The 22101-nt window shown below is 54.9% G+C and overlaps 3 protein-coding genes across 5 annotated transcripts; 1 reads left to right on the top strand and 2 right to left on the bottom strand.

Annotated features, from left to right (window-relative positions):
* Window positions 1–732: 732 nt before the first annotated feature.
* Window positions 733–4793, top strand: Thtpa (thiamine triphosphatase). Of its 2 annotated transcripts, XM_059273622.1 has the most exons (3): window positions 733–1338; window positions 1435–2026; window positions 3145–4793. In XM_059273622.1, the coding sequence occupies exons 2-3, from the start codon at window positions 1440–1442 to the stop codon at window positions 3545–3547; spliced, it is 990 nt and encodes a 329-aa protein (XP_059129605.1). In that variant the 5' UTR covers window positions 733–1338; window positions 1435–1439; the 3' UTR covers window positions 3548–4793. The 2 variants fall into 2 exon arrangements, with proteins under 2 accessions (XP_059129605.1, XP_059129606.1); XM_059273623.1 differs by having other exon boundaries at window positions 736–1986; window positions 3145–3380.
* Ap1g2 (adaptor related protein complex 1 subunit gamma 2) lies at window positions 4362–12647 on the bottom strand. Of its 2 annotated transcripts, XM_059273619.1 has the most exons (23): window positions 12409–12647; window positions 12078–12282; window positions 11470–11594; window positions 11210–11351; window positions 10999–11095; window positions 10748–10824; window positions 10526–10621; window positions 9904–9984; window positions 9495–9593; window positions 9290–9345; window positions 9028–9141; window positions 8726–8866; window positions 8591–8645; window positions 8388–8510; window positions 7716–7805; window positions 7500–7627; window positions 7158–7262; window positions 6533–6659; window positions 6316–6451; window positions 5538–5701; window positions 5060–5158; window positions 4870–4980; window positions 4362–4604 (listed from the first exon to the last, which is right to left on the bottom strand). In XM_059273619.1, exons 1-22 carry the CDS (start codon window positions 12453–12455, stop codon window positions 4879–4881), a joined length of 2409 nt encoding a protein of 802 aa, XP_059129602.1. In that variant the 5' UTR covers window positions 12456–12647; the 3' UTR covers window positions 4362–4604; window positions 4870–4878. The 2 variants fall into 2 exon arrangements, with proteins under 2 accessions (XP_059129602.1, XP_059129603.1); XM_059273620.1 differs by lacking the exons at window positions 10748–10824; window positions 11470–11594; window positions 12078–12282; window positions 12409–12647 and having other exon boundaries at window positions 11210–11323.
* Window positions 12648–13835: 1188 nt separating this feature from the next.
* On the bottom strand, window positions 13836–21313 carry Jph4 (junctophilin 4). Its single transcript, XM_059273621.1, has 5 exons — window positions 20935–21313; window positions 19426–20197; window positions 16371–16489; window positions 15550–16082; window positions 13836–14667 (listed from the first exon to the last, which is right to left on the bottom strand). The coding sequence occupies exons 1-5, from the start codon at window positions 21311–21313 to the stop codon at window positions 14584–14586; spliced, it is 1887 nt and encodes a 628-aa protein (XP_059129604.1). The 3' UTR covers window positions 13836–14583.
* Between the last annotated feature and the right edge of the window lie 788 nt (window positions 21314–22101).

Here is a 22101-nt window from a genome sequence, read left to right as displayed (position 1 = left end):
GTATTTTGTTTGTAGTACCCGAGGAGTCCAGAAGAGGGCGTCAGATCCCCCGTAACTGAGGTTGTGATCTGCCATGTAAGTGCTGGGAAGGTAATCTCGGTCCTCTACTAAGAACAGCAAGTGCACTTCATTGCTGAACCATGGCTCCAGCTCCCCCATTACATCTCTCACTCACATTCAAAATATCACTTCCTCCCCTGATACAAAGTTTCCCACTCACCTCTGTCCTAAACATTCGTACCAGTTTGTATTAGATCCCTTCTAAAATTCCAGGATAGAGGCAGGGTATGGTGGTGGCTCACACATGTAACCCAGCACTCACTGTAAGGGGATCAGGAGTTCCAGGCTAGTTTGGGTTACATGAGATCCTTGTGTCAAAATTAATTAATTAATTAATTAATTAATAAAACCATAAAAACATTCCAAGTGGCTAAACTGAATTACTCCACTCATGCGCCAGACCATTACCACCGGCCAGCTCTTAGTGGGCAGCCATAAACTGCAGTATCTGAGTGGCTGTGTCTCATCAGGCCCACCCACAGTTTACGTTGGGAGGGGTCGGGGGCTGGAGCCTAAGCTCCCTGTATTCTACTCTTCACGTTCGCCACCCCCAATCCCCGCCTGTTCAGCTTTAGGTAGAGTCCCGCTGGCAACAACTAATTGCGTGTTTCTGATCACCATAGCGACGGGTGGGCCTGAAAGGTGAGGTGGCCCTTTGGAACTACATCTCCCATCATGCATCAGGCCCAGGGTGCCAGGCTCACGCTAAGGCTCGAGATCTTGGCCGATGCCCGGGCTCCAGGAAGGATCCAGGAGGAGCAGCGGGCGAGAGGGTGGTTTCGCTCCTCTTGCCTGCCGGGTTGGGTCGCACGTAACCTAACAGACCTCTCGGGCCTAGCTTGCCATCGGCATCGCCATACCGGTCTAATATGGCCGCTGGTGCTAGGACCGGACCCGCGCGTAAAGAGCCTGGGCCAAGGTCCGGAGCCGGAGACTGCTCCCGGCATTCCTCGCGGGTGTAGCGTGGGTTCCCTTCCCCCATTTCCGGGTCCCAGGAGAGGGAGACCCTGGGGTCTTGAAGAGAGTTCTGAGGTGCAGCTGGTCCGTGCTGTGCGAAGAAGAATGACAGGACATTCCGGGCGGTGAACCACTGGCCTGGGTGGCAAGGTGTAGAGAAAAGATGTTGAAAGGTCATCAGCATCACGGCCTGCTTTCTGAGGAGCCTTTTGGGTTGAAGACAGTATCAATACTAGGATATAACTGGAGACTGTCACCATTGCAGCACGCTGAAATCTCGAAGTAGAACCTTGTGTCACTGAGGCAGAGCTCTGAGACAGTGTATGTGCCTCTTAAGTTCATCCAGGACTAGGGGGGTCTCTGCTGACCACTTGTACCCTTGAGCACGCAGTGAATTCTTTGCAAACTGTGTTGCAGATAGCATGGCCCAGGGCTTGATTGAAGTGGAGCGAAAGTTTGTTCCAGGGCCTGACACAGAGGAAAGGCTGCAGGAGTTGGGGGGCATCCTGGAGCACCGGGTCACCTTCCGAGACACCTACTATGATACTTCTGAGCTAAGCCTTATGCGGTCTGACCACTGGCTGCGACAACGAGAAGGTAGTGGATGGGAGCTCAAATGCCCTGGAGGAGCGGCTATCTCAGGACCCCACAATGAGTATGTGGAACTCACATCGGAATCTGCAATTGTGGCCCAGCTCTTTGAACTGCTGGGGGCTGGGGAGCCGGAGGCTGCAGGTGTGCCTGACGTCTTGGGTCCCCTGAAGCTGCAGGAAGTAGCTAGTTTTATAACTACACGAAGTTCCTGGAAGCTGGCCTTATCTGGCGCCCATGAACAGGAGCCACTGCTCAGAGTGGATCTGGATTCGACAGACTTCGGCTATGCTGTGGGTGAGGTAGAGGCCATGGTTCGTGAGAAGGCTGAAGTAGGAGCTGCCCTGGAGAAGATCTTGAGCTTCAGCAGCATGCTTGGTGAGGGAGACAGGCCCTTCTGTGCTCAGCAGCATGCTTGGTGAGGGAGACCTTGGTGAGAGAGACAGGCCCTTCTGTGCTCAGCAGCATGCTTAGTGAGGGAGGCAAGCTCTTTAATGCTGTCCCTGCTTCTCATCCAACCTCACTGGAGGCGACTTTCTCAAAGCTCCAGTTTGTTTACACTTCTGTAAGTCATTTACTATTCTATAGGAGCTAATTTATCCACTTCTTGTCTCCATTCTTTCTCCTAGCTATCACCTCATTTAATCCCCCAGTTGTGCTTATCAGGTCTCTCTCTGCTTTGATCCTTCCCACACACTTCCATTTTTCTTTCAACTTCCTACATCCTCATTATTCCCTTGGCTTTTTCTTCAGTCTTCTATGTAGCCCAGGTAAGACCTTAAACTTGTGATCCACCCCAGTGCTGGGATTCCAGGTGTAGGGAACCACACCCTCTGGACAGTGCTTTTGGCTTGGAGAAAAGGCGGGAACATTACATTTGTATGGGGCAGGGGGGTACTTTGGCAGATTTTTCTTTTTCCATGCCTAGCTGTGATAGAGACAGCTCATCCCCACGCTTAAGGGTTTGTGCACCCTACAGGTCCTGACAGCCCTAGAGGGCTGACCCTCCCTAGAAACCACACAGGGAGTTTCCTGCCACGGGTCAGCACGCCAGTGTCCATTAACAATACGGGCAGTGGTTAGAAACGAGCCCTGTGACCGCCACTCCACAGTCCCTGCTTCCCTTTATTTCCCACAGCGTTTGGTTTTCTTCTGTACTCCACTGCACGTGCGTCATTGCCAAGCTAAGGAGCTTTGGCTTGCCCAGATGGGCTTGAATCTCGATTGGGAGAAGGGGGTGATGAGTAAAAGGAGTTGGTTCCCTGTCTTCACGGCACAGGGTGCCTCCCCACCACTCCTCATTGCCAGAGGAGAGGCTCATGCATGGCTTTCCAGCCCCACCAACTGAGTAGATTTTCGGGGTCTCACCTCTGCAGTCCAACAAGGGAGTGGGTGGCTTAGAGAAGCTGCTTGGGTGGCATCTGCATTCTTGGTACTGCGTTACCAGCTTTAGAGTCCTGGCTGGGTGGGCAGGGAGCAAAGTGAAAGCGTGTTTAATGGCTGCACCTGTTTCTTTCCTCATGGTCCTCACCGCAGGAGTACCAGCACAGGAGAAGGCACCCGCCAAGCTCATGGTATACCTGCAGCTCTTCAGGCCTCTGGACTATCAGCGCCTGCTGGAAGCGAACAGTTCCGGCGAAGCCACAGGGGACTCAACATCCTGACAGCAGTTTATGGGAGCAGGGTTCACTTTCTAGGAGGGAAGGGGACTCTCGGAAGCCGCCATCCACTCCTGGACCCACTGTGCCCCTTCCCTCACAACAGAGCCGCTTTTGTCTCCAGTCCTGCCGGGTCTTTCACCCCTTCTCAGCTACCCTTCCTCAAGCCCTCCCTCACCGCTTCCCTCATCCGTCAGATGCAATCTGTGGGCCGCCCCTCTCCCCTGGCCGCTAAGCAGCCTCCATTGATTTCCGCTCGTGTTTATAGGATTTCCACTTAGCTGTGATCAGTAGTTAAGCACAGGAAAATCCCTTGCCACCCCCCCCTCCCGTGGTCGATGCCATTGATTCTGCCAGCAGCTCTGAAGCCGCCTTACAGCTGAGTTAGAGATGCGGGAAGCGGCAGGGATTTCCCTGCCTTGGGGTGTAGGGAATAGCAACAAGGTGGGGAAATGGTTGGGAACTTCTGTTCGAAATCTGGAAATTCTGCTGGGTCTGTCACTGTGACCAGAGGGTAGAGTGCCCTGTATGGCAGTTTAGAGAGAAATTTTGCTCTCCAACCCCGAGAGGGGTAGAAAGAAAATCGTCATTGTTGAGACAGGTTCCTGGGGTTTCAGGACGTCATACTTCTGTGGAGAAGGCTCTACCCTTGTTCCTACGCACTTTCTTTCTCACTAGGTCAAACTATGCCTTTCTGCCCACCTCAGGTTTCATAGGCTTTCATTATTTGTCGGCAAGAGGCAGTCTCTTCAGATTGTGGTGACAAATTCAGGGCCAGAGTGCCACCTGCTGTCAGCCCCCAGGGCTGTGTTCCCAGCTGAGGGTGCAGAAAGATTTCAGGTGAGCCGTGGCAGTTATGAGGCAGGCTAGTTTAGGCCCCAGCTTAGCAACCTGGAACTCCACTTGGTTTGAGCTGTACATGCCTCTCATCTGACAGTGCACTTGGCATCCTGGGATCCTCACCTGCATGTACTGTGTACACACAACCTTCTAACAACACACCTAGGACTCCCATCTGTACTGAGTTACATTTATGTCCCACTTCAGACAATGGAATAAGCCTCTCCTCCCCCAGCAGACATAAAAACTCTCCCCTTTTGTGGATAGTTTTTATTCAAACATTTTAGAACATACTCAAGTATGGAAAATAGGGAGCTGATTGGACCTAGACAGGTTTGGGGTACAAGCAGGGTAAGGTAGACCATGTCCTTTAGGTGAACTTTTAAGGCAAATCTTCTATTTACCATCCTGTGCCTATGTAGAATGAGCATATGACTAAAATCAGATGCATCATGGGAGGGGTCATGCACAGTGAAGAAAGGCTTACAGAATCCAAGCCTGTCAATCAAAATAGAGAACCATTCAAATTATGCCACTTGGCAATGACCTCTTCCTTCCCGTAAGACCCCATTAGAGCAGCACCAGGCAGTGACCCTGGGCCCGTGAGTACTGTGGCCCCTTGCTCTTCACGGTGCATTCTGATTTGTACTGTCACTTCGCTTTTGAATAAAGTTGCCTTGCTACTTGTCATTTATGTACACCTTTATTTCCATTCCTTGAATAAGACCCCAAGAGCCTGGAAACACCCCGGCCAGACACTAACCACAGCACGTTACTGCCATGTCTCCACAGGCAAGTTGTCCACCTCAAAGATCTCCTGTACTGGCTGGCCAGAGTGGTTGTAGGTGAGGCGAAGCTTTAGCCGCAGAATTACCTAAAAGTAGGGAAGCGGAGACCAGGGTTAGGTCCCTGATTGCCCCCATCTCTCTTGTCCACAGGGTCTGACCACTCACCTTGTTAGGATTGAGGATTCTGAAGAGCTGGGTGATAGGAAGGCCCCCCTGAGCTGGAATTGCGTCCCCACTGGGGGCCTGTAATTGCAGCTGGAAACTCTGTACATGGGAGGTTTGGGCAGAGCATAGTAAGGCCTCCGGTTGGGCTCAGGCAGTCCTCTACACCCAGTGGCTCCCAAACATTTTTGGATAAATTTTTGGATAAACTCCCCAATGACTGTCTCCATCACCCGCTTCCCATTTCACTCTGCCTCCCACCCACCTCCACTACTTTCGGGCCTTTTCTCCTAGAGTGCCCGTGCCACCTCTGAACCCCTATTTTTTCTTCTTTCTTTGTGACAATCTAGCCCAACTTGGCTTCAGACTCCCTATGCAGTCCAGGTTGGCCTCCAACAGTGATTTCTCCCGCCTTAGCTTCCCAAGTTCTAGAATTACGGGCACGAGCTACCACGCCTGGCCGAACCCCATTTTTTCAAACCTTGGGCACAGCTGCTTGGCAAACGAAGTGGGTAACATCCTCCCTTGAGGAGTTGGTGGTGGTGGCAGTGACTAAGAGCAATGTCGGGGTTTCCACGGGCCGCATGAAAGAAAGGTCCAGCCGTACGCCCTCACGCTCGAACACTCTGAGACTGGGGATGGGAGCTGGATGGGAGAGAGGCAGCCCAGTGCACAGGTTAACAAACCACATGCATCCAGTCGTCCAATAAAAACGGGACAAGCGAATCTTGGCCCTGCATTGGCGACCAGATCTAATGAGAAACTAGACGAGCTGAGGTGGGAGCCGACCATCTAGTGGAGGCGGGGAGGAAAGAAACAACCAAATGCGAGATGATCATCGCCATGATGTTAGGAACAAAAAGTCGAAAGTAACAGGGAAGGACTAAGTTAAAGAGGAGAGGGAGGGTAAGACAGCTGACATTTAGCTGAAGCCTGAACAGTGCGTATGAGCTAGTCATTTGAGGTGTTGGGTAGAGAACATGAAATGTCAAGTGTTTGAGGTGGAAGAATGCGGGGAGTGGAAAGGGGCCAGTGGAGTGGGTAGTCGGAAGTGATTTGACACAGCCTGGAGCGGAAACAGGAGCGTAGACTGGGATAAGAAACACGAGGGAGATCGGTACAGAGAAGCAAGATGGAACCGGCATGGAACGAACGAAACCTTTGCCTACTGAGATGGGTGTCTCCATCCTTGGCTCAGAACGAGAAATGACACATTTCCACCCACCTTCTGTAAAGTACCTGCCTTTGCAGAGGCTTACCAGGGGGCGGAGGTACACAGGGAAGGTCGAGGAGCTGTACTAAGGCCTCCCCTGGGGAAGGCTCCAGAGGTGGAAGATGCTGAGCATGCCCAGAAGTGTCATCCAGGAGATCAAGCAGATCCAAGAGCTTAGTGGCCTGGGGAAAAGGGCAGGAGGGTCATGACAGGCGTGAGCACCCACAGGAGTCCTCCTTACCCAGGTCTTCCAGCCTCCTCACCTGGGGCTCCGTGGGGACAGGCGCTGCTGCTTCCAAGAGCTGGGGCCCCGCTTTGTTTTCCTTCTGTCCCTCATCAACTTGAGGGTCACTGCGCTCCACGAGAGGCATCTTTTCCAGGATGGCAGCCCTGAGAGGATGGAATGCAAGGGTCCCTCTGTGTAAGCCCTGTGCTCTCACAGAAGCATTTGGGAAGAAGACTAAGAATACAGAAGGCCCTGGGCATGCAGGGTTGCATGCACCATTCTGGTTTCCTTTTTTTTTTTTTTTTTTTTTTTTCAATTTATTATGTATACACTGTTCTGCCTGTATGTCTGCATTGCCAGAAGAGGGCACCAGATCTCATTACAGATGGTTGTGACCCACCATGTGGTTGCTGGGAATTAAACTTAGGACCTCTGGAAGAGCTGCCAATGCTAGTAACCTCTGAGCCATCTCTCCAGCCCCCATTCTGGTTTCCTAAGACAGTGCTCTGTTGCTGGTCTTTAGAAAACCCATGAGGAACCAGCTTAGTGTCGACTATGGGTGGGAGATGCTCACCACAGAGCAAGCGTCCACTCTCGTATCCAGAAGGGAGCCCTGGGAGAGGATGGAGTTTGAAGTTCTACATGTGGGTTTCTGAACATACCTCATGTGGTCATACTTCTGGAAGAGTACGTTATACTCCACAGCCCGCTGCTGAAGCTCTACATCCACACAGCTCCCGTAGATGGATACCACCCTGCGGATACGACTGGGCCACAGCGTGGCGTGTGAGAGGCAATGGCAGGCGGCTTGCTCTTCCCCTCCAGGATGACGGGGAAGGGAGCAGCCTCACAGAGTAAGGAGACATCTAATATACCGGGCTCAAAAGCAGATTCCTAAGGACTAGGGGTGTGTGTGTGGGGGGTAGGGGCGTGTGCCTGGAGATTTCAAAGACCAGTAGCCACAATGAAGGGACATCGTTCAAGGGCTGGGACCCCCTTCTTACTTGTTATCTCCCCGGAGCCGGGTGCTGAGCTTCATGAGAGCTGTGATAGCATAGCCTCGGGTGGCTGGTAGGGACACGTGGGACTGTAGCACTTTCTCCAGGAGCGCTAGCACCTCCTCTTCCTCCACCTTCAGGTGTGGACAACAGGTCAGGGCCACAGGTCCTGTCTGTCCTCACGAATCCTCCCCAGTGAACCTCTCGCTGCCCAGGTCTCACCTGAAAAGGCTCAGTGTCCTCACAGTTACCCTCCAGCAGGAGGTCCCCATACTCGCCAATGCACCAGGCTGCCACCTGCGCCAGTGGTTGCTGTAGGAGAGAAGACACACTGCTGAGTTAGTTGGGGGCCTCCTTTCTCCTAGACCCCACCGCATCCCTTTACTACAGTGAAAGGACGGCAGGGTCGGCAGGGGAGGGAGGGAAAGGTTAGGTTTGTTAGCAAGCTGTCCTGGCATTTTGGGTCCTACTGCCCTCTGGTGGGCAAGCATCAAAACTACATGGCCTGGTCACATGACAGAGCCCTGACCTGGATGCTTGCTGCCCACTCTATTCAAACCGACAGAGGGGAGTTACAGATATCGGCTGGCACCTGTTAATCCCCCCGGCACTGGCGGCAATAAGAGAAATGAATACATGTGCCAAGCTTTAATATATCTCATTTGATCCTGAAGACAGCCTGGGAGGTAGGCATTCTAGAAAGTTGAGAATGCAGAGCCTAAGGGAAGTTGTATCTGGAGTTGCAGCCAGTAGGCATCAGGGCCAGCACAGAAGCCTAAGTGAAAGGTGGGCTTTGTCCTCAGCCATCTTCCGGCCGCTATGCTTGGGGAAAAGCATTCAAATTCTGGTGTTGAAAAGGCTGGTCGGCTGGAGCTGGGGAGAGGGGAGCGAGACCTGGGAGATGTCCTCTGCTAAGGCCCGGTAGAGGCGGCGCACAGAGTAGGCATGAAGCTCCTGGGCCTCTCCAATCAGCTGGGTCAGGTTGGCCACTGCGTCGTCCCTTACATGGGTGCCTGCCTGGAGGGGGGTGGATGTGGCCAGGTCAGAGCAGTGAGCTCTGCCCACGCCTGCCCAACTCCCTGACTACCCCACCTCACCGTGGTCAGCACGTGCAGGATGGTGTCTATGTGCCACCGCTTGCTTGGAGCGAACCTAGGGGACGTGACTCATCAGTCCTGTCACCCTCCCTCCCCAGGCCGCACCCTCTGACTCCTAGGTACTTGTCGCCTCACCTCTCCGCAGCCAATAGGATGCCTGAGGCACAATCAGCCCGAAGATCAGGGGGGCAGGATTCCAGGAAGGCCTGCAGCTCCTGCATCATGGCTCGCACGTTGGAACTGTTCACCAGAGCCAGGCTCAGCTCCAGGGCCCGCCTGGCAGGAGACAGGTGTCCATGCAGACGGCCCAGGTTACCCCGATCTAGGTCCACGGTTCCCAGGCATCTTTTTCTTTAGTTCTTACTCCAGCTGCTTTGAAGCTGGTTTGCGTTTCAGCCACCAGGCACGGTCCTCTGCCCTGTTCTCCCTCTGCTTACCTGCTAAGGGAGGCATCTGTTTCCTGTAGACATTCGACCACAGTGGACCGGTGACGCTGTACAGCACTGTGGTCGGACTGCACCAGCCGGAGCAATGACGTCAGGGCCACATACCTGGTCGGAGTAAGAGAGGCCATGCCACATCTGCCCAGACACCCTGTGTTGCCTCCAGGATAGGTAAGAATTAGATGGATCAAGACGGAGGAATGCAGAGGGCCAGATGTACAGTGGTACAATCTAGCCAGACACTGGGGGTTGTTACCTAATATTCTTGTCATGGTTGAGCAAGAAACGGCCAAGAATGTTAACAGCTAGAACCTATTGGAAGACAAAGGTGGCAGCGGTCAGAGAAGAAGCCACTCGTGCAGTGGGATCTCCTCCATGATGGGTGCTGGGGAAAAGCCAGTGACCAGGACCAGCTGGGGAGGTGGAACCATGGCTGGAGAGCACATGGTATATAATGGTACCCGGAGGCCCGCTACGGAGTGGATGTCCATGATGGTAAGCACTGTCTCCAACAGGACGGCGTTGCCCGCATTTCGGCTGGTGTCTGTGTTGGTGGCGACCTGTGTGGATGGCGGGAGAGAGACAGCTGCACAGAGCTCCAGTCTCCCTGTGATTTCTGGAAGGTGACTGCTGTGTTCTCTGTTCCTCCTTCAGCCCCTAACAAAGTTCCATGAACCCCACTCTATGTTAGGACCTGCCTACCCACTAGGGCAATAGCACAGTGACAGACTATATCCTTCCTGCATGGAATTTATTGGTTTACGGGGCACAGAACGGCAATTATATGACCCTGCATGATAAGTAGTCATGTGAGGAATGTCCAGGGCTGATGAACCCTAAGAAACCACATGCCTAAGGGGTGCCTCTCACCTGGGCCAGCAAGTCATTCATGGCCTCACTGCTTTCTTCATGGTTCCGTCCCAGGATCCGAAGCAGACGAAGTATCTGGACCTGATATTGGATTAGAGGGGTTTATAGGATAATGTCATGAGCCTGAGGTGGAAAGACCTAACACTGTGGGCAATCCCTCCCTCTCACCTCCACAGATCCCTTGGGCCCTGGGAAGAGATCAGACTTGGGTAGAGTCAGGGGAGTTTGGAGAGTCCTTTTTTGATTTTTTTTTTTTTTTTTGAGACATGGTTTCTCTGTGTAGCCCTAGCTATCCTGGAACTTGCTTTGTAGTCTAGGCTGGCCTTGAACTCTCATAGATCCACCTGCCTCTGCCTCCCAAGTGCTGGGACTAAAGGCATGTGCCATCACACCCGGCTTTGGAACAGGTTTTTTTTTTTATTTTTTTATTTTTTATATGGTTACCAAACTGGATTTTCTGACTTTCTGGCAGCCTCCTTCCATTCCCCATCCCCAGTCCCAGGATGACTAAAGCAGTCCTGAGTCTGTCACTTGGACTGCGCCAAAATAGGACGTGACCACTGGCTATGGTCTTCCTGTGAAGTCCTCCCTGTTTGGGGGCTACAAGTAACTCTCAGCCTACCTGCAAGAAGGGATCGCTGACTCCAGAGATGCTGTGCTCTGCTGAGTATCCCGCGGTCACCAGAGTCCGGAGGATCTGTACCAGTTGGGGTACTACCTGGGAAGAAGAAGGGCACAGGCAGCCTTGTCTGGGCATTCCTCCTCTCTGCTCAACCATCAGTCCCAACTCTTCACCCACCGCCCACCTTTGCCTACCCCACGGCCTGCCCCTTCACTAGCCCACCTTGCGAAAGTGCCTGAGGGCTGCAGGGCTTCTTTCACAGAGCTCCGTGATCAGCGTGATGGTGCCCAGCAGGATGCCTGGGGTCAGGGTGGGGCAGTGAATGGTGGGCCAGGCCATGGGGCAGTCTACTACACGTGTGTTTGTATGTGTGCACCACCCTTGTCCAGCGAGCGGGATTTCCTGATTTCCTTTTCACTTCATCTACTCCTAGCCAGACCTGAAGCGGACAGTGGCGAGCCCTGTGCCCTTACCATGATGGCGCTCATGGAGCAGTTTGGCACAAGGTGGGAGGAAGATGCTGGAGAGCTCAGGATCCTTCCGAATCATATGCACAGCGGTCAAAACAGCCTGCAGAAGTCAAGGGCCTCAGATAGGGCCACCAAGTTAGACTCCACACCTCTTCCATGTGGCTGCTTGGGAACAACTTCCGGAGAGGCAAGTGTCTCAAGGTCTACATCTCACCTTCTTACGCACATAGGGGCTGGGCTGCAGGAGCAGCTTCTCCACCTCAGTGGCTAGGTCTCGGCACATCTCAGCAGAGCCCATGGTGCTCAGAGTACACAGGGCCAGACCCTGAACTGGCTGAATCCCTTGGCTCAGGTCACTGTAGGGTTCGGAAGGATGGTCGGTCAAGCCCAGCACTGATAGCAGGCAGCCCTCTGGGATTTTGCAGTTCCCACTCTCCCAACGCCCTGATTTCAAGTGCCCCAGAACCCTCTCACTTCTTGATGCTGTTGGTAATGAGCAGATGGGCATCGTGCCTCTCATCCAATAGAAGCATGGCCCCAAGGTAGCCCACCCTCTTGTCTGTGAATCTGGGGGAGGCGATCAGTTTCAGGCACTCCATCTACAGGGAAGGAGGCAGACCAGGAAGGGTAGTGTGAAACCACGGCACTAATTTTCCGGCTACATCCTCCTTAAAGCCAGATTAACTGGTGAGGAATCATATTTCATCACCGTCTCTTTAACCAGAAGTTTAAGTGGAGATCCAGATGACGGCAGGCAGGTTTCAGGGACCTGTGTAGGAAGGGAGGCTGGGAGAGGCTGGGGAGGTGCCAAGAACGGGGCTGGCTAAGGAATCACCAGTGCGGTAATGGATAAAAGGCTGAGAAACTAATGGATTTAGCTGGGCGGAGTGGGGCATGCCTGAAAACCACAACACTGAAACTAAGGCAGGGATTTTTGCCAGTTCTAGGCCAGCCTGGGCTACATGGAGAACCTGTCTCAAACAAAACAAAAAACTGGAGAAACACGAATGGGATACAAATACGCAAGGGGCCCCACTGGTCATCTTCCTCAAATTTTGTAGCTATCCGAGCGAGGCCAGTACCTGTCCAAAGTGGGCGGGGTAGCCCAACATGTGGACGTAGAGCAGTTTCGCCAGCTGGCGATGCCTCTGCAAGGGGTCCCCATCGCGGAAGGAGGCCCGAATTTGAGCACACTCCTTCTGGATCACTTCCCGTTCCTGGGCCAGAGTCTTGGCCCCGCGTATCTCTTCGATTAAGTCCTGAAGTCTCAACGAAGGCACCACCATCCTGGGGGCAGAGCCCGGGAGTGGGAAGGCTTTAACACATGCCAGCCGGGTAGCCAGAATTGCCCTGCGCCAAGTTCTTTAAGGGCTCGAGTCCCACCACCACCCTAAAACTGTGCCCACATAATACCTCCCACCTGAATCCGAGAGCGCCACCATCCCGCCTCGCAAGGACATCCCCACTACGCATGCGTCCTCGCCCCACCCCGTGCCAGTTTCTAGTGAGCCTGCGCTAAAGCCCAGTCCATTTCTCGCTTTCCTTCCCGGACTGGTTTCTTATCTCTAGTTTTCTTTCTGGATCCCTGCGCTATTTCCTTTGCGTGATTTCCTGCTCCCCTTCCCATTTCAGGAGGCATCAGTTTCCCGATCCCAACCTCACCTGGCTTCGCTGTCAACTGCTTCTCTTCCCCCCTCCACCCACCCAGCACTTCCTGGTATGGGACAGAGCTGGGGTTGGTGCTTGGTCCGGGTCCTTCCCTCTTCCCCGCCTCTACCCCGGGACCCCGCCCCTCTAGGGCCGCCCCGCTGAGACGTCTTGAGATTTCTGACCTCTGGCCTCAGTCTTTGGCACTTTGGGAAAGGAGCCTAGAATTGTTACAGCACTTGTGGCTCCCCAAGGGGCCTCCTTTCTCACCCACCCCACCAGGTGACACTCAGGGAGCTTGAATTTGAAATCATCGCACCCCAAAGGAGATGACAGTCCCCCCCTTTTTGGAACTTTTTTATTAATATACTTTTTTTTTTTTTTGTTAAATTTCTTTGTATTTTTTTTTTCCTGCAAGACTTGGTGTTGGCGGCACTGTTGTATAACGTCAATCCCAAATTCCATGAAGTAGAAATCAGAAGTAAAGGTTGAAGAAGGGAGGGAGGAGGAGGAAGGCAGGCCAAGGAGTAAACAGAGGTTGACTAGAAAAATAAGAAGAGTGTGTGTGGTGGGCATTCCTGGGCTAGGCCATTCCTTGAGGAAGGGGGTGGGCAGGCAGCTTGCCTCTGCCTCATGCAGGAAAGGAAAGTTCCCCTGGGCCCCAAAGTTCCCTCCTGTAGAGCTTTCTGTCCCCAGGGGAAAAGCTAGTAACAGGGATCAGCCATATCTCAAACAGGGCTTCTCACCTGGGGTTGACGCCCACCTCTGCCCTGCCTGGGAAGTGTGGGAGACATTGGCCTCTTTGGATCCCCTTTTGTCTTCCCATCTCACAGGATTCTGACGTGACGGTTTAGAAACACTAGACTCTCTGCAGCTTCTGCTGCCCTTCAGCTCTTTCTTGGCTCTATCCTCTAGAAGTGCTCCCCACAACTGCCAGAACTGAGTACCCTCTGGAAGTGCTCCCCACAACTGCCAGAACTGAGTACCCTCTGGAAGTGCTCCCCACAACTGCCAGAACTGAGTACCCTCTGGAAGTGCTCCCCACAACTGCCAGAACTGAGTACCCTCTGGAAGTGCTCCCCACAACTGCCAGAACTGAGGAGCAGCGTCCTCCCTTGCTCTGGTGCCTCTAACCCTCTGCAGAAGTGTCTTCTTCAGGCCCCTTAGGAGTTTAATCAAAGGCCACAAGTGAGTCCAGACCAATCAAATAAATTTTTAGGGGGGCAGAAAAGGGTAGAGAGGTGAGTGGCAGAGTCGGAGAGGGCTTGGTGCACCCAATGGTTTTTGTTGCTTTTCACATTGCTCTTGGCATGACATGCCATCCTTGGGGGTTGGAAGGGGGACTGGCTGAGGGAGGGGAGGGAGCATCTAGGGAGTGTTCTGTTGTTCACTCCCCTCTTCCCCCTCGGGGAAGGATCAAGTTAGGCAAGAACTTAGTGGGTTCCGGGAGGCATGAGTAGAGGTGACTGTTCTTGCAGTTTTCCATTTGGGCCAGTAAGCCCCAAGCGGCTCAGCCAGCGCCTTGTCTGGCATTCAGTCACCTCCACTCAGATTCCAGGAGACTCCTCAGGACACCAAACCCCCACCCTTGGTGAAGTCTTGATTGAAAGAAGAGGTTGGGGAGGACATGGGGGCAATGGTCTGACTTAGATTTGTGTGTCTCAGAGAAGAGAGCCGACTCTGCAACTCTGAGGGAGAACAGCCCTTCATATGTAAACAATCTAGAGAAAGAAGGGTTGGGGCGGGAGAGAAAACAGGGGAGACCAGAAACAGGTCCAGAGTAAAGGAGACCATCTCAAAGAAGAGAGGGAACCGGGAAGCAGGAGACCAAAATAAAGGAGGAAAGGAAGGAGGAAACCCAACTAGTAGGGAAAGAGAGAGAGGCAGGTCAGAGTGGGTGGAGAGGCAGGCAACCAGAGCCAGGAGGAGCTGGGATGTGCCTCAGGTGAGGAGCTGGGAGAACAGGAACGCCAGGCTGAGGTCCAGCAAGGCCACGGCTCCCACCACCAGGGGGTTGGCAGCTCCCTACAGAGACAGAGGGTGAAGTGGGTTCAGTCCTTGAAGCCAACTGCTAGGTCCCACCTCCATGTCCTGGCTTTAGTGACAAAGCCGAAGGGTCCCACAAACCTCCCTGCACAGGTAAGGGCAGTAGAGCCCACCCCCATTTCAGATTATGGGGCACCCACCCTTCTTCCTCCACAGGGCCCTGCCAAGACAGACGGCACCCCCTCCTCCCACCTCCCACCACCACCACCGCCACTCTCCCCCATCGTCAGCATAGCATGTGGGCAAAGCAGAAGGTGCCTGGCCTTAGGAGCAGACATTGGCAGCAGCGGCCAGTACTGCAGTAAGGCTGAGGGAGGATGTGGTTGCTAGGAGATGGGAGAAGGCCTGGAATCCAATCAGAGCAGAGGGTTCTGGAGAAACTCTCCGCCTGCCTCTCCCGATTTTCTGCCTCCCCCCCACCCCCATTCCCTTCTTCCCAGGAGAGGGAGGGAGAATGAGGGTTGGGAGGAACAATTTTTTCCTATTTCTGGGCACCAAAGAGAGAAAGTATGGAGGTGGGGCTGGGGGTGGAGCAGGAAACTGGGACTGGAAATGATATGGAAGGAGACCAGGAAAAAGTGTTCTGATTCTACCACTAATTCTTAGTTTGTAGCTAGGGGCAGGTTACTTAAGTGCCTGGGGTCTCTTCCCTAGCTGTCCTCTGGGAGGGCTGGACTTGAAGGTCTCCAGGGTTCCTTGGAGCTGGAAAGTTATCTTTGTCATAAAGTGGGATATGGTCCAAGACTGGCCAGGCAGAGAGGAAGCTGGGTGGAAATTGAAGTCCCTCAGGGGATTATACAGAAGTCTGGAAGGGGTGGGAGGCAGGGCATTGAAAATAGGAGGGCATAAAGGGGGGCTCACCGGCTGGGCAGGCCTCTCGGTGGCAGCAGGCTCCTCAGACACTTCTGTCAGGCACCCAGCATCAGGACCCCTTGAAGACAGGCCCCTCAAAACTGGCGTGGTGACAGGCTCAGACTCTGAGCCCCCTGGGGCCCTCAGCTGGGGCAAGGACTCTTCATCTTCCCCCTCTTCCTCTCGAAGACTTCCTGAACTGTCACTGCAGCCTCCGAGAAGTGGGGAACCATCTCTGGGTCCTGGACCCTGTGTCCCAGCCTCATCCTCAGCCTCATAGCCGGCTAGTTCCTCTGCCTGCTCTCCAGGACCTCCCCACTCCTCGGGCCAAGCTTTAGGGCTGGAGAAGGGACCCCAGTCCCCTCCAGGAGACAGTGGGTTCCGGCAGGCAGGGGCTCGCCAAGGCTGGTGGGAGGGGGCAGGGCTGCTGGGCAGTTCCGGAGAGCCCTCTGAGGGAGTCAGTCCATTCTCGTATACCCCAGGGCTGTCCTCATCCAAAGGTTCTGTGTCAGAACCTCCTGAATCATGTCTGGGTCTGCGGCCTGGGCAGGAACAGCTAGGAATCAGTGGGGCTTAACTGGCCCAGAGCCAGAGAGGCGTGCAGCTTATTCCTTGATTAGTACTTTCCAGGGTTCTGGTTACCTCCAGGTTCATAGTTTCTCATCACCAGACCCCAAACCTTCCCTTACCATGCCTCAGACATTCTCGGTTCCACCTCTCAGACACCCTCCAGCCCCTTTTATCTTCCACCCCCCCCCCCCCCGATCTCCATGTCCCTCCCGCCCCCCAGCCTCGCCAGCTCCCCAGGGAACAGGATGCCCCCGCCTCACCTGGGACCTCTAGCATGGGTTGCAGGTCCTGGGCTATCAGTTTGGCCATCCTTGCCGCTTCCACAGCCTTCTCGGCGACGCTGCTGGCTGCCACTGCTTTTAGGAGGGCGTCTGCTGCCCTGTTGGGTCCCAGGGACAGGGACTCGTCTGACTTTTCCCCCACATCAGTGTACATGCATGCTCTGATGCTCCAGCCCCTTACCCTGTCCCCACCACATCACATCTGCCTGAGGTGAGCTACCTCCGGGGTCCACAGCCCTCTCTCTGCACACGGCAGGCTGCTGCCCACCTTCAGCGGGCCAGGGCAGCTCCCTGACTGGTGTCTTCACTTAATCCCGGGCTGCACACTGTCAACACACTCCTCTCACACCCTTCTCCCTTTCCGTCCTGTAGTAACACCTCATTCTTCCTGTGCAGGGTCAGCTCCCTCTCAAGTCTACTGCTGTCCTGCTCTTGCCTAATGAGCCGTCATGGCCGCTCCGGGGCGGCCCCATGGTTAGTACCTCTGGATCCTACCAGCCTCTCCTGCCCCATGGGGTCAGACACCTTTCTATGGGATGCAAGGCGCTGTCCAGTACCGTTACCCTGCTCTAATAGTGATGGACACCCCCACCCTGTTCACCCATCCCTTCCTCTTGTCTCTCCCATTTCCCGCTGCAGGCCCTCTTTATTTAACCCTGCTTCAACCAGTCTAGGTTTCCCGGCAGGAAAAGTTTTCATCTTGCTTTCCTCTGGCCTCTTCTGTCCTCACACTCTTCTGTTTCGGGCACCGCCTCTCCCCACCCCCCCTCCACCCCCCTTCCCTGCCAACGTGCAGGCTCTCCCACCCCTGCAGCTACACCTATGTGAATTCAGCCTGCCTCCTGTGCTCCACTCGCTCCCTGGCCTGCGCCTCGTGGTCAGCTCACTTGGCTGGCAGTCCTTGCTCCGTTACTGTTTGTCAGTGCTCTGTTTTCAGATGCCTCCTCAGTTCTCCCTTCCATTTCACCCTCTGCTGCTGGGTGGGTTAGAGTCACCCAGCTGCTTCTGTAATTCGGACTGAAGTAAAGGACAAAGGAGCAGAAATGATCAGATGTACCTGATATGGGTCTGGCTGGTTAAGACTCGGGACTCTTTTTGGTCATTGGTTTTGTTTTGCTTTGTTTTTTCCATCCAAGAAAGGCAGTCTGTATCTGGTGGTTGGTGACGCCCACTATAATTCTAGGTGAACCTCCTATTCTGTACCTTGGGCATATGGTCAGCTTCCTTCCTTCCTTCAAAGCGGGTGGGTTAAGGACTTCAGAGCTTACTCGGAGGGACATCCAGGGTTTTCAGAATGTTTATGACTAACCCTGTTCTGGAACTGAGCTGGGTTCCAAGCAGCTCTGAGGTTCATTCACCCTTGGGTCGCACTGCGTTATGTAGATGGCCACGAAAATGACAATAACCTGTGGCTCTTGACATGGAAGGGTGTGGATTATCAAGCCTAGGCAGTAGACTTAGTCTGTGCTCAGGCATCAGGCCAGACTCAAGCTACCTGGCAGATGTACCTGCTGCTGAGGCTCTGTTGTTACCATGGCAGCCAGCAGCCAATCAGGGTTGCCAGGCCTGTTGCTGGGGCGACAGCCAGCTTCTTCCCACTGCCTGATCTTCTAGTTAGTGAGATCAGTGTTTTTTTTCCCTGCACATGCCTCCACCCTATCTAGCTCAAAATGTTCCATGATGCTCTGACCTCCCTCTGTCCTGTCTTAAGGCCCCAGCTTCTAGTACCCATACACTCAGACATATCTACAGATGCATATTCTCTGCCCCAGTCATCTACTCAGGATGTTCATACATGTTCATACTTAATCATATTCACACATGTGCACACCAACAACAACTTGCCTATTACATAAATTCATTGATACATATTTGGGCATATCCCGATCACTGGCCCTCTGAAGTGTCCTCATCCCCTTTAAAGGGAACAATACATACAAATTCAAATGGGTGTGAACTATATAAAGCAAGGGTCTTTTGAGTCTCATTCCAAATGAATTTTGGTTATTTTTAGATCTGTGCTATCTAATTCAGCAGTCAGAATCCATAGAACTATTAAGCACTCAAAATGTGGCTGGTCTCAAACAGGACTGATGTGCTGTTAAGTGAAAAATATTCGCACCATTTTAAAGAATCCAGAAGGAATGTAAATTATATTAAATTGACTGAAAGGATAAAATTTTGGAAATATGGCTTAAATACAAATATATTATTAAAATTCATTTAACGTGTCTCTTAATCTTTATTTATTTATTTATCGAGACAAGGTTTCTCTGTGTAGTCCTGGCTGTTCTGTAACTCGCTCTGTAGCCCAGGCTGGCCTCAAACGCCTGGCTCTGCCTCCTGAATGCTGGGATTAAAGGTGTGCACCACCACACCTGGCTTACGTTATATTCGTATTGGTCACCACCGCTTTAGAGAACAAGGCTCTGATGCATGGAAATGTAATCTGATTTACTGAAAGAAAAAAAAAATCTTCTCTAGAGGCAAGACTCCTCCCTTCAAACCTAAGCAAAACGAGCCAGAGAAAGAAAAGCTGGTAGAGAATGGATTTCAGCTGCAAACACTAGACCTCCTCCAGGGCCAAGGCTGAAATAAAACCAGTCTGGGAGCTAGTGAGAAAGGGACTACAATGTTTGGTCCAGGATGGATGCTCCTAGCCTGAGGCCTGAAGGCTGGGTGAGCTGAGCAAGAGGAAGACCAGGGAAACCCAGAGGTTTCGGGGCCTGCACAAAGCGGCGTTCTTTCTACAAGCTACACCATGGATTCCATAGACACACATCTCTACAAAACACACTGGGGCGCAGTCTTACTACCTCCCTCCAACGCTCAGCCACCCAAAGTTACTCCCACACCGGCCTCCAGCCTCAGTCCTAAACATTTCAACTCCTAGGGCTACAACTACCTGGACGTAGGCCTGCTCATGCTTCCCCGCAAGGCTGTGGGCCTTGGCTTTTGGTTCTCTTTTAAGCATAGTACCCAGACGGTCCTCTCCTTTTAAAGCCCTGCTCTGATCTATGCACCAGATGCCCACCTGGCAGCCGCGACTTCCTGGCGCTGGCGGGCAACACTCACGGCTCGGCGGGCACCTTCGACAGCCCTGTCCACCTTCTCCTTGACTTTGCCCCGTCTAAGAGCCAGAGGCAGGAGGCTGCGGACGCGTCCCCCGTGCACGAGCCGGTTGCGCTTGTACTTGCCCTCCTCACGGGAGCCATCAGGCCGGGTGGTGCGCCCATATCCGTGCCTTCGGTTGCCCAGCCACTCGCCTTCGTAGCGCAGCCCGTTGGATCTCTGGCTCACTCCGTAGCCACTGCGCCGGTCTGCACGCCACTCACCAGCGTACACCTCAGTGGCCGAGCCCTCGATGAGGGCAGGTGGCGCTGGGATAGGGGGCCCACTGGCCTCGGAGCCCAGGGGTCCTGTACTGCCCACTTCGCTGCTCACCTCGCTGCGTAGAGATCCCCTCTTGCTGCCCAGGGAGCTGCGGCGCCCACCAGCCCGGAGCCCGCTGAGCAGCAGCGAACGGCGGAAGAATCCACCTGCTGCTGGGGTGCGCTTACGGGAGGCCGCCCCATCGGCGTCCCCTGGCCCCGCCAGCACGAAGCCGCCTCGGGAGCCGGAGGCTGGGCTACCTCCTTCATCTCCTGGTAGGGGTAGGGGCGGAGGCGGCGTCGGGGGGTCGCTGTGGCCCGAGTCCAGAGAGGTACGGCGGGGTGAGCGCAGAAGCGCCGCCTGGTGGTAGGGTACACTCTGGCGCACCCCGAAGCCGTGGCGCTTCCCGGCCTGCCACTGGCCTTGGTAGGTGCCTGTGGATGTACAGGAGTGAAAGAGTCAGAACGCTTCACCGGGCTCCCAAACCCAGCAATCCGTGGTCCCCAAGCCCTTGGGAGCCCTTGGACAGGCGAGAGTGGCGGTAGCAGTTAGTGTAGAGGTGTGGGAAGGGACAGGCCAGGCTTCGCTGGTAAGTGTGGAAGAGCAGATGCAGTCAGGTAGGTAGCATAAAATATGTGGATGTTGGCAGGTGTCAGTGGACTGGGGAAAGGCAGAGAAACCGGCAGGCTGGAGTGTATGAAGGACAGGTGGCCCAGAGGCTGTGATGCACAGGCTGACAGGTGGTGGTGTGTAAAAAAAAAAGCACGTGACAGGCAAACAGGACGGCAGGGTACAAGCAGACTGGAAGAATACATGTTAGGTGGAGAGGGGTCAGGCAGGTAGAGAGGGCAGGTGGGAGGGGCAGGCAGACTGGGGTGAGGGAGAAGCATGCAGGAGACTGCCGAAAGAGGAAGTTATGAGTATGGTGGCGGTGGAAGAGGCAGGAAGATGGGGGCTGGGGTCCTGGGCTGGGGGATGGTGTGAGGGACACACGGGAACACTGGAAACAGAAGGCTGGCGCACCGCACGCATATGGCTGGGGAAGGAGGATGGAGGATGGAGGATGGGAACAGCAGGGCGTGGAGGGCGGAAGCCTGGGGAAGACACCCGCGCCGCAGGCCGGCGGGCGGCGCGCGCGGACGGGCAGAGAGTAGTGGGCCGGGCCCCGCACCTCCGTCGGAATAGGTCTCGGTGCCGTAGCCGTCCTGGAAGCCGTCCTTCCAGAGCCCGGCGTAGCGCAGGCCGGACACGCTCTCCCACACGCCGCTGCGCCCCTTCAGCCCGCCCAGCCACTCGCCGCGGTAGGTCCAGCGGCTCTTGCGCTCCACGCCCAGCCCTTCGCGCTTGCCCTGCTGCCAGTGGCCCTGGTAGCTGTGTCCGCCGGGCCCCGTGAAGACACCCAGCGACTCGAAGCCGTGCGCCCAGCAGCCGCTGTACTCTCCCTGGGCGCCGGGCCCGGTGCACACGCCGTAGCCATGTGCCCGCCCCGCCTCCCAGCCCCCCACGTAGCAGCCCCCGTCGTCAAAGTCGAACTTGCCCCCGGGGGACATGCATGTAGTTGGCGCGGCCTCAGCCCCCCGGCGGCTCAGCGCATCCTGGGGCTGGAGAGCCGGCTGGGGGCCTGGGGGCCGGGCGAGGCCTGGGGGCGGGGGCAGTTAGACCGGGGCTGGGCGGAGGGGCCCCAGCGCGGGCAGGCAGGGCCGGACCCTCATCCTGAGTGGCTGTGGAGAAAGAGGGGTGCAAGTAGAAAGCGAGGCAAGTGGAGAGCGAGGTCCCCTTCTTGGCCTGTCGCTCCCCTGCCGGTGGCTCTAGGGCATCAGCACCACCTTCCAGCCCTCCTCCCATCCCCCCTGAGCAGCATCTTTCAGCAGCTCCCAAGCGGCGAGGGCAAGGGGCCTTTCCCATCCCTCCCAACTTGTAGAGGGCGCCTCCCGGGACTTGGGGGTCCCATCCCTCATCCCGAGTCCTACTTCTCCAACCTAGAACCCCCGAGTGTGGAGTGTGGATGGCAGCTGGAGGTGGGGGACTTGGGAGGGGCCTGGGCAGGGTCTTCCGACACCTGCTTTCCTGGCTCTTTGGACCCCTCTGCCTTGATTCTTGGGCTTGGCTAGCAAACCCGGGTGCGGGGGAGGCGGGAGGTAAAAATGTAGCTGGAAATCCGGACCCAGGTGGGCCGACGATAGAATGGGGATGGGGGGGGGGACCGACGAGGGTAGGGGTGGGCAGACTGGCGAAAGGGAGGGGACAGGTTACTCACCATGTGGGCTGGGGCTCAGGCTGCCTCCCGGGCGCAGTTTCCATGGCAGGGTTCTTCCACTCACACCTCACCAGGACAAGC

The sequence above is a fragment of the Peromyscus eremicus genome, chromosome 9, assembly GCF_949786415.1.
Source record: "Peromyscus eremicus chromosome 9, PerEre_H2_v1, whole genome shotgun sequence".
Classification (NCBI taxonomy): domain Eukaryota; kingdom Metazoa; phylum Chordata; class Mammalia; order Rodentia; family Cricetidae; genus Peromyscus; species Peromyscus eremicus.
This window is presented reverse-complemented; position numbering and strand designations above follow the sequence as displayed.

Coding starts and splice junctions, on each gene's coding strand:
- Thtpa (XM_059273622.1), top strand. CDS start 1,440: ATGGCCCAGGGCTTGATTGAAGTGGAGCGAAAGTTTGTTCCAGGGCCT. Junction 2,027..3,144: donor TGTGCTCAGCAGCATGCTTG/GTGAGGGAGACC, acceptor TCCTCACCGCAG/GAGTACCAGCACAGGAGAAG.
- Ap1g2 (XM_059273619.1), bottom strand. CDS start 12,455: ATGTCCTTGCGAGGCGGGATGGTGGCGCTCTCGGATTCAGGTGGGAG. Junction 10,622..10,747: donor CCCTCAGGCACTTTCGCAAG/GTGGGCTAGTGA, acceptor TCTTCTTCCCAG/GTAGTACCCCAACTGGTACA. Junction 9,346..9,494: donor ACTCCGTAGCGGGCCTCCGG/GTACCATTATAT, acceptor GTCTTCCAATAG/GTTCTAGCTGTTAACATTCT.
- Jph4 (XM_059273621.1), bottom strand. CDS start 21,313: ATGTCCCCCGGGGGCAAGTTCGACTTTGACGACGGGGGCTGCTACGTG. Junction 16,490..19,425: donor CAGGAAGTCGCGGCTGCCAG/GTGGGCATCTGG, acceptor GGGACCCAACAG/GGCAGCAGACGCCCTCCTAA. Junction 16,083..16,370: donor ACCCATGCTAGAGGTCCCAG/GTGAGGCGGGGG, acceptor GTTCCTGCCCAG/GCCGCAGACCCAGACATGAT.